Source organism: Pygocentrus nattereri, chromosome 3 (assembly GCF_015220715.1).
Source record: "Pygocentrus nattereri isolate fPygNat1 chromosome 3, fPygNat1.pri, whole genome shotgun sequence".
NCBI lineage: Eukaryota > Metazoa > Chordata > Actinopteri > Characiformes > Serrasalmidae > Pygocentrus > Pygocentrus nattereri.
In genome coordinates, this window is record NC_051213.1 from 5938938 (window position 1) to 5950105 (window position 11168).

At 43.4% G+C, this 11168-nt stretch overlaps 1 protein-coding gene across 4 annotated transcripts in view; it reads right to left on the minus strand.

Moving 5' to 3' along the window:
* LOC108432080 (rho GTPase-activating protein 21) overlaps positions 1-11168 on the minus strand; it is a 218291-nt gene that overhangs the window by 41984 nt on the left and 165139 nt on the right. For all 4 annotated transcript variants that reach the window (XM_017705672.2, XM_017705689.2, XM_037536773.1 and 1 more), the window contains 5 exons: positions 10906-11151; positions 9146-9258; positions 7000-7476; positions 5860-6236; positions 4376-5026 (listed from right to left, as the gene is read on the minus strand). In XM_017705672.2, the coding sequence (XP_017561161.1) occupies positions 4376-5026; positions 5860-6236; positions 7000-7476; positions 9146-9258; positions 10906-11151 (1864 nt within the window). The remainder of the gene's footprint in view (positions 1-4375; positions 5027-5859; positions 6237-6999; positions 7477-9145; positions 9259-10905; positions 11152-11168) is intronic.

An 11168-nucleotide genomic window follows, 5' to 3' on the forward strand; every position in this document is an offset into this window, starting at 1 on the left:
ATTTAAACGACAGCCCAAGTGCAAAGCGGAACTACATGTACGGCACTGGGCAGACGCTCTTATCCAATCTGATCATTTCACACAGGAAGGTGAAGGTAATGTTAGGAGTCCTGCCCATGGGCTCTTCTTAGTAAAGTGTAGGGAGCTTACTGAGGTGGGGGATTGAGCCCCAGGCTCCAGTGAGGAGGGCAGAGGTGTCGCCCACTACACACTATATCAACCACTCAAACTGACTAAAACAATAACAGAATCGCCTGTCTATACATCTATATATCTACATCTACATCTATATATCTACATCTAAACCTATATATCTACACCTATATATCTACACCTATATCTATATTTACATATCTATATGTATATATCTACATCTAAATCTATATATCTATATCTACATCTATATATCTACATCTACACCTATATATCTACACCTATATCTATATTTACATATCTATATGTATATATCTACATCTAAATCTATATATCTATATCTACATATCTATATCTACATCTATATATCTACATCTATATATCTACATCTACATTTACATATCTACATCTACATATCTAAACCTATATATCTACATCTATATATCTACATCTACATTTACATATCTGCATCTACATATCTACATCTATATATCTACACCTATATCTATATTTACATATCTATATGTATATATCTACATCTAAATCTATATACCTATATATCTACATCTACATATCTATATCTACATCATATACACACATACACATATAAACCACCTCCTTGTTTCTGCGCTCACTGTCCACTTTATCAGCTCCACTTACTGTATAGCTGCACTCTGTAGTTCTACAGTTACAGACTGTAGTCCATCTGTTTCTCTGATACTCTGTTACCCTGTTCTTCAGTGGTCAGGACCCCATGGACCCTCACAGAGCAGGTACTATTAGGGTGGTGGATCATTCTCAGCACTGCAGTGACACTGATGTGGTGGTGGTGTGTTAGTGTGTGTTGTGCTGGTCTGAGTGGATCAGACACAGCAGTGCTGCTGGAGTTTTTAAACCCCTCAGTGTCTCTGCTGGACTAAGAACAGTCCACCAATCAAAAATATCCAGCCAACAGCGTCCTGTGGGCAGCGTCCTGTGACCACTGATGAAGGACGAGAGGATGACCAACTCAAACTGTGCAGCAGCAGATGAGCTGTCGTCTCTGACTTTACATCTACAAGGTGGACCGACGAGGTAGGAGTGTCTAATAGAGTGGACAGTGAGTGGACACAGTGTTTAAAAACTCCAGCAGCACTGCTGTGTCTGATCCACTCAGACCAGCACAACACACACTAACACACCACCACCACGTCAGTGTTACTGCAGTGCTGAGAGACCACTGACGGTCAGCTCGCTCTCAAATGAAGACATAAATCAGCAAATTTACACAAGCCCCCCCATCCCCCCCCAACCCCAAATGCAGCTCATCAACCAAGACATGCTTGTTTTCTGAAGTTTGCTAAAATACTTAACAAGGAGACCCTGGATGGCCGATAATATCATCCGATGTGGACGACTCGGGTTTATCAGTACGGGCAAAAAATGTTGAAATATAAAATTAGACCAGACAGGATTAGTTATCAACATTCTCAGGTTCACGATTCTCAAAGCCAAAACAGACTTTCTACTCCCTGTTTTATGATTTGTTTAATAGCAGGGAATTACTATAAACTTCTGAGGTTCAATCCATAACCCAGTTATCTCAACTGTTCATTTTATAGCGCAGGATTATGTAGCATGGGATTATTTCTAGAGCTTCTTTTAGAGCACTAAATTAATATAAACTGGGATTATTTCTTCACTTTGTTTCACAGCATAGGATTAATATAACCTGAGGTTATTCCTACGATTCATTTTACAACACAGAACTAAAACAACCTGGGGTTATTGTCACGGTTTGTTTTACACCATGGAATTAATAACATGGGTTTTTTTCTGCAGTTTGTTGTATAGTAGGTGAAAACCAGTAGGATCATTACTCATATGGAAATGCACAAGCCATACAAGAAGCGCTACAGGTGAATATCCATGTCAGTCCACAGAGCTCTGATAGCCTCCCACCACACGTCCTCAAGCTGATAATGAGACGCATACCCCAACTCCCTCAGGAGAGAAGCTGAAGCCAGAGCACGTTTATGAGGCGCCTGGCCGCTTCCTATTTCCCCCTTTATATCAAAAACAGGAATTCTGAACAGCAGAGGGCGCCCATGAGTGAGTCCTCAATGAATGGGAGTGAATGGAGCTCAACGCTTAAAACCGAAACAGTTAAGTAGTTTCTAATCACTCACTCCGAACGTTCCTTTAATTTTAGAAAGCAGAAGGATGGATTTCACGGAAAAAACTAAGAAATCTAACCTGTATATTCTCTTTTTTCTACACCAAATGGGTTTTGGGCAGCAGAAGACGGGCATTACTGCTAGAGCGTGACGACTGATTGGTGAGTGGAGCAGCTCTCTGGTGTCACGGACGTACAGGTGCTGTTTTAAAACTCCTATAACTCTTTAAGAGTTTAAAAGCTCTTAAAAATATAGCAGCAGTGTTCACATGTTTTATCCCTTTGTATTCTTGTACATTAAAAATGTTTAAGCCTTTATAAACTATGATTCTTCCAAGTTCTCCATATCAACCCATTCATTTTGGACTCACTCGGCAGCGCCCTCTAGTGTTCGCGAAACCCGGAAGACATCGCAGAGTGGGAATTCTCCTCTCTACAAGTTCTCTGCTGAAACCGCTGTTCCCAGAAAAGTTTCATTACTGACGCGTTTACGGGAGGCAGAGGAAAAACTGAAACACTGTATTATTTAACTAGCAGACCGAGACGTCGCACAGCAAGAGCAAAAATAACAACATTATTATAACTACAGTTAAAAATTCCACTTGTACTTAAGCACTAGTGCCGATATTATTGGTGGTCTGACATTTCAGAACTTCCCAGTGTCCCCCCTCCTCACCCTGCACCCTGACAGAACAGAGCGGTTGGTGTAGAAACATCACCCGGGGTCACGATGGCATATACCGAAACCAAAAACAGGCTCAGATATAAAAATTCACCACTGATTACTGATAACTGCAGGTTGACTGGGTCGTTTTCAACACATCGATTTCTAAAAGAAGAATATATGAAATCTTACATTTAAAAAAAAGTGCATTCACTGAGAAAAACTAAGAACGAGCACACAAATAAATATTCATATTCACGGCATTACAAAGAGAGCGACTTACAATTCGACATTATTTACACAGGTAGGTGAAGGTGGTGTTAGGAGTCTTGCCCAAGGACTCTTACTGGTATAGTGTAGGGTGGTTACCCGGGTGGGGGTCCGAACCCCAGTGTACAGCGTTGAAGACAGAGGTGTTACCCACTACAATGTCCTAACCACACGTGACTAACAAATAAACAGTGGCAAACAGGGTGTGGCTTCCACTACTTGCATTAAATGAATAAATGTACATATACATGCAAATATGAACGAATAAATACTGCACTATTATAAGGAGGTAATCTACGACCATACGGTACTAAATGGTCAGATCGTTGTACTGATGCTGATCAAAAAAGAAAGGAAGTCGCATTCTAATTAGGGATGTCCCGATCCGATTCAAGTTATCCTGAGTATCGGCCGATAGTGACTTGATTCAATCTTGTTTTCGTAGAGATAACAGCCAGTTTAGGTAAGATATGCACGCATTACGTGACAATCTGGGCTAATATGTTTTGCTTTTGCCTGACATTTTAAACATGACCATTTTATATTGTGTCTAATTTTGGTCCAATCTGACTGACTCTTCTTGATGATCTGGCCAACAGTTATTTTAACAGTCTGGTTTTAAACGTGAAATTTAAAAAGCTAAGAGGGTCTCGTTTTTAAGCGGATGAGACTCGCGAGTGAAAAATGTGGTGGGAGAGTATCTTTATCACTCTTATTTATCACGCTTGTAGTATAATGTCGTTCGTGGTGTCAAAAAAACGGAGAGGTGTAAGAGCCACCTGCTCTCTCTCTTTAAGCGCCCATATTACGAGAAAAAGGCTAGTTTACAATGCCGTGGACGAACTGGCCCTGCAGAAGTTACACGTTCACATTTTCTTCTTTAAAACGGTCCCACAACGCAGACATTTCCACCAATTCTGATAACGACTCCTCGCTGCTGCAGCCTGTGAACAACGGCTGTTCATATCACATCTGCGACGGTGGCATAAACACAGCGTGAAAGAAAGAATCACAGGATTGGAAATGGATCAGGCCTAATATAGACCGCAACCGATCCAGTAACACATGCCTGGACTGACTCTGAGCCCCATCGAAATGAACAATTTTACTACACAGACAAAAAAGGCTCTTACCAATGAAGGGGATGGAGTCCAGGGAATCGTCCAGGTCTGCTGACCCCAAGGTCTTGTGCTGCTCCCCTAGCCGTATGTGCATGTCTCTGCGGGCGTCGTTGGGTAGCCAGAAGGTGGGGGTCGCTGTGGCATGCTCTCCCTCGCTAACGGCCTGGATGTAGGACGGGTGTCGGAGAGGAGGAGGGCCCGATTTTTCCCTCCTCAATACCACCACCGTGGCCTCAGCACCCTCAATTCCTTCCCCTTCCCTTCCGATGCCCCTGGGGTGTGGCCTCCGGATCACCGGCCGCTGCAACAGCGAAGCATCAAAGCTGTGGCAAACCGGCAAATCTCCAAGCTGCTGCGTCCTCTGAGCTTTTTCGGATATGACTCCGAGCCCCAAATCTCCATCGGACTCTTGCAGGCTCTCTGTCCTTGCCCTGGAGAGATCTGGACGCCGGGGGCCGGAGGCCAGGTGGTTAGGCACTGGAGTGGCTCTTTGGTCTTTAGAGGGCTCTGCAGATGAGCTAGTGCTGCTGGCGTATAAGGAGGCGAGAGCAGAGGCTACGTAGGATGTGGCCGAGGTATCTGGAGCTACAGAGGACTGACCGGTGAGCTGAGATGGCTTTGGAGCAGCAGTGTTTCCCAGACTCTCTGCCCTGGAGCTCAGCACTGAATAGTAGAGATGATGACAATAATAATAATAATAATTTGCTTTCATATACATTGTTCAAAGCATGTTACAAAGAGGAGATACAGCGATCAGGCCTAACATGATGACCACCTTGTTTCTACGCTCACTGTCCACTTTATCAGCTCCACTTACTGTATAGCTGCACTCTGTAGTTCTACAGTTACAGACTGTAGTCCATCTGTTTCTCTGATACTCTGTTACCCTGTTCTTCAGTGGTCAGGACCCCCATGGACCCTCACAGAGCAGGTAGTATCTGGGTGATGGTTCATTCTCAGCACTGCAGTAACACTGACGTGGTGGTGGTGTGTTAGTGTGTGTTGTGCTGGTCTGAGTGGATCAGACACAGCGGTGCTGCCGGAGTTTTGACTGTCCACTCTATTAGACACTCCTACCTTGTCGGTCCACCTTGTAGACTAACACACCACCACCACGTCAGTGTTACTGCAGTTCTGAGAATGATCTACCACCCAAAGAGTACCTCCTCTGTGAGGGTCCATGGGGGTCCTGACCACTGAAGAACAGGGTAAAGGGGGGCTAACACTGATTATGCCTGATTGGTGTATAAAGCAGCACAATGCAGATGAAGGAAAAGAAGTAGATTTTAACAAAACACTAAGAATATGGATTATATTTCATAAAAAATGGGTAAAAGTAAATTTTAACATAAACACAGAAATGAGACAAAGATATAAAGAAACACAATGTATATTAAGCAAGATCAGTAACACAAATAAATAAATAACTAAGATATGAGATACGAAAAGAGACGCTAGGAGCTAAACTAAAGCCGGCTGGCTCCCGAGATTCATACCTTTGTTTAGGAGAGGTGTGACGGAGAGCCCTGGGTAACTGCCGCTGTACCCGCCCATGGTCCTGTGTGGCTGGGACACTGTGCGTACCGAGCTGGACTGCCTGCAGCCCCTGACCTCCTTCTCTCCTGTGCAAACCAGTGTCCTGTCGTCCGTCTCTGTCCGGCCGTACGTCCGTCTGTCCAGCAGCTGCCTCTCTGCACCACTCTCGCCATGCCTGCTGAGGTAGTCGCAGGACCGCGCTCGCTGCTTGTTCACGCCCACCGGTGCTGAAGGCAGGGCGTCCTGCGATGCGCTACGTGGCCAGTCCCGTGACCCGACCGCCCGCTCCAGTCCACCCAGCTTCTCCTGAGACACGCTGCGCAGGGGCGGGGGCACCCTGGGAGCAGAGGTGGGATGATAATGAACGCTTAATTGCAGTAATTGACTAAAAAGCTCTAGAATTCAAATCTAAACATCACATTTCTGGAATAAAATGATAAAATCAACTGAAGTTTAAATAAACTGATTCATAAAATACAAAAAATAAACTGACCAGTTAACTGTTAAATAAACCGACCAGTTCAAATGTATTTCCAATATCTCAAATATGAAAATGTACGAATTAACAATTAGGGAAGTTTGGACATCAAAAAATGTAAGTTAAATCAAAATTTAATTATAAAATCAAAATTATTCTTTGAAAAAATAACTACTCAATGAAAATTTTTCAAATGAAGATGACCCGAATTAAAAATAAAATATGTAAACAATTGAAATTCTTAATTATAAGCAAAAAATATAGACTAAAAAAATTCTGATTCAAAATCAAATGCATTGTAGGAATTACTGATATTAATAAAAATACTCAAAACTGTAAACTTTAATATGTGAACCTGTAAATTAACATTAAATAAAATTAAACAATAAAAAAATTTACATTAAATACAATTTTTTTTTCTAAACAATATATTTTAAAATTTGATTTAAAATTAAGACATTAAAAAGGCGGTGAATATTACTGATTAAAAATATCAATAACTGAAAAATGATTTCGATGACTCGCCTCATATCAACAACTACCACTGAAAACAGCCATATATGAAATGGAGGCGGTTCTTGAGGCTGTGCATGAAAAGGCTTGTTAAGTGAGTCAGCAGTACCTAGAACTGGTGTGACTCCGCTCGTGAGACGCGCTCCTCCTCCGAATGTGGGCTCCGATGACGTTTTTGTCCGGTTCAGGACTCGCCTGCTGTTTGCTGTACTCGCCCGCAGCTGCCCGGAGGCTGTCCAGGCGCTCCTGGATGGTCCGGGAGCCGTACATGTAGAGGCGCTTGTTGTCGATGTACTCCTTATAGGTGGTGTAGTTCCTCCAGTCGATGTTCTGGTGAGGGGAGCAGGGTGAAGTGGTGGCTGAGGGAGGAGAGGAGTTGTACGGGCTGGAAGCAGGAGCTGTGGTCGCTGCGGGTCTGACGGACTGGCTGAGTACAGGCACAGAGTTGGAGAACCCTGCAGGTTCCGACAGTCGGGCGGGGGTGTAGTGTAACTGTGCTCCTCCAGCGGACGAAGAGGAGGCACTGGTGTGGGCTCTTGGACGTTCTAGAGCGGATTCGGCCGTGGCAGTGGCGATGAGGGCGTACCTTTAAAAAAACGATTTAAAAAAAATCTTTAGACTACAAGTCACTTAGTTTATTGGGTCTCTTTGAAAGACGAATTCCAAATCCTAAATTCCTGCATTTCCAAACCACATGGAGTCATTCAGAGTGGCTTGGTGTGAAACGCTGTTCTAGAGTCCGAACTGTTCACAGGGGTGGTGATAGGAACCAGACGTCCACCTCTATAAGCTCCGGCACATTTCGCTCCATGAAACGGTTATGAATAATGAAATGGTTCACAGTAGCGTTTTGATCTAAAATGTATTTTCTAATCATTCACAGCAGGGAAATAACGATCATTATCAGCATTACTGCTAAAAACTCAGGAGACAATGCACCTCACATTAAACCTGCTGAACCACAGTGTTTATCTAATGACTGAATAGTGTGGAAACTCTGAAAAATCTGTGGAATTCCCCTTTCAGTTTATACAGGTGTTTCCAAGACCTTCCCTGCATATTTTGCCATTTTACCTTCTCGAACACACCTGATGCAACTAATAAGCTCATAAACAAGCCCTTCCTGAGCTGCAGTAGAGCAGGAAAACGCTTCAAATGTACAGCACTGGGGGTCTCAAGCACCTGAGCTGGGAACCACTAGAAATATATCAATTTGCATATTTACATAAACATAGACAGATTTGTTGTATTTACATGAGAGCAGGTATTGCAGTAAATGGTATGAGGCAGTTACAACACAATGAGAATAAACGTAACTAGGAAAGTCAGCAGGATTTACAGTCTAAAGTGTGCAGTGAGTGTTACAGTAGCAGATGACGACATATTGCGCAGTGTGTATTCACGATAGTCTGAATGTAAGGAGGACGTGATTCAGCACAGTTCAGACAGCAGGAGATCAGTACCATCTCTGTAAAAAGGAGAATGGCCTTAGAGCGTTATACATCTTTATAAGCCATGTTTTCCGCTTTGTATTCCTTCTTACTAGCAGTAGAGAGTTTCTGAAGTATCAGAAGGTCTTCATAAGGGAAGTGTTTCGTTTAAAACTGCTTACTTAAAAGCTCAGTAGGTTTAAAAGGGGGGAAAAAAAAATCTGATTCATATCAAATATTCAAGGTTTCAGTATCAGTTCTGGTGTAAGAAAAAAACTCATATTCCCAAAATATGAAAAATATACTTTACTTCTAATGGAAGTCAATGGAACCAGAATTTTTTCCAAGTCATTCTGGGCCGTTTCTTTTGGTCCATTCATCAAGGAATTTACACACAACGTAAAGCACAACAGGCATTTTCAGATTATGTCAAAAACCGAAAAACAACAAAAAAACAGGTTTTCTTCCGACAGCAGTGAGCTCTGTTCTGATTGGCTGCCCTGTACTGTGCCTCACTCAAAACCAGTCCAGGCTGAAACACGCCTTATAACATCAGAGCAAATGGGCGGGGCTTAACGACTCTGGCCTCAATAGGTGGATATATGGAAATGAGCTGGTTTTTGTGACATCACAGAAACAGTGAATTCAAAACGGTCTCTTTTTAAAGCCTATTCTCCGTATTCGGACCGGGGAGAGAATGGTATGTTTACATGACACATAACAATGTTTATATGACACATCAAACTATTTTACTTAAGCAAAGTTCTACATGATACGGGCCCTTTAAAAGGAAAAGTGCTCCATAAATAAAGGTTATAATAATACCTGTCCTCCTCTGTTCTGTGGCTGGGGGTGGACTGAGCTGGGGGCTCGACCGCTTCCACAGCTGTGCTTGGGCCCTCGCTGTACACGCACACCACAGTCTGGGTCTTGGGGACCTGGCAGTAGGCATGAGCATCATTAGGACATTTGATATATGATATTTAAGACAGACAGGTACGCTTAGAGCCTTCGGCCTTCAGAGACAGATGTCTGCAACTTTTAGATCTTCTTTCACTTAAAAGAATCCTGCTCGTACTATTTAAACTCCGCAAGCGGCACTCATTTCATTATCAAGTTTTGGTTGCAAATGAAAATGATTAAACCTCGAGTGGTGTTGATGTGTTTGTTACTCAGTGGTCTGGTGGTCTAATATTACAAGTGGCTAGCATAGGGTTCTCCTTTAGCAGCTGTAGCCAGTCAGCAGCTTGTCCACCCTCTCTCTCACACACACACACACACACACACGGGGACACACTAACAGCAGGCCATGTAGGAGGAGAACAGAGTGAAGGACACAGCACCTCCACACTTTTAACAGAGTGATGACACTGAAAATGGGTTATTTTATATGCTCTTCATATAAAATGAGCAAAGACCAAGAAACTGTGGTCGAAATAAAAAAAAACCTGCATAATTGTTTCTTTAGGTAAACACTGAAAATGGGTCCCACAGACCTGAACACCACACAAGGGTTAAACACCCAGTGGAAAATTAGATAACTAGGTAGACACAGCCAATCGAGCTCTCCCATTGGTCGCACATTAGATTAACTCCCAACAGAATTAGGAACCGGCAATGGAATCAATCAGGTTCAGATTTACAGAGCGCGGGACCAATTCTGCTAGGGAAAAAAAAAAAAAAAAAAACTCTAGACCTTCTGGAAGCTCTAGACACGTCACCGACTGTGAATACAAGCTGCAGTCCAGCTAGGTTTCAGTCAGGTGTTAGAAATGGAAGAGAGTGGCAGCTCCTTGTCAGGACTCTACTGAGTCACTAAAACTACTAAAACTACTACAGTTAAGGTGCAGTGCACAGCCGTTAGCTTAGTGCCAACATACCACTAGAATCCCATAGGGGTGCCAGTAGAAATCAGTATTTCTGTAGAGGTGGGTTTTTCCACATTTTTTGACAGAGTTTTGATATTTTGAGGCCTAAACCGAAGCTCTGACTCTCACAGCTCATCACAGCTCATCACTGATGTAAGATCTTAAAATCAAAACTACATTTAATTTTTTTGTTCTCATTCTTTATCAGCCTAACAAACTGAAAGTTATGTAAGTTGTGCATGATGGTGCTCCACGGCTTTCTCAATAATCGCTAAATCGATTTGGGGGCAGTCGTGGGCTGGAGGTTAGGGATCCAGCCTTGTGACCGGAAGGTCGCCGGTTTGATCCCCAGAGCCGACAGCACATGACTGAGGTGTCCTTGAGCAAGACACCTAACCCCCAACTGCTCCCCGGGCACTGCGGATTGGGCTGCCCACCGCTCCGGGCAAGTGTGCTCACTGCCCCCTAGTGTGTGTGTGCTCACTAGTGTGTATGTGGTGTTTCACTTCACAGATGGGTTATATGCGGAGGTGGAATTTCCCCGCTGTGGGACTAATAAGGGTCTCTTAATCTTAATCTTAAATCATCTGCAGCTTTGTTCACTTTTTAGTTCTATATATTTAGAGAATTATTAACGATGTGAAAGCTGTGAAGTTGCATTCGGCTACCATATTAGAATCATTGTATACATGCATCTACACTAGGGTGCATCCCTACCTGTGAGGGAGGTGGAGGTGAAGGGGAAACGGGGATCTCCACTCTGTAGTTCAGCTCAGGATTAGAGCGCCGGCCGGCCCCTCGCAAGGCCTCGGAGTGGGCTGGTGGCTCTGAGGCCAGAGCCTGAAACATCCCCGAGCATTTAGCCTCTATCCGTGGGTAGCAGATGGGAGGAGGCTCTGGGATGTTCTGAGCATTTCCACTGTACGCTTTGTTTCCTTTGAGGTATGCATCTTGGGAATAGGCCTGAAAACGGAAGAGGT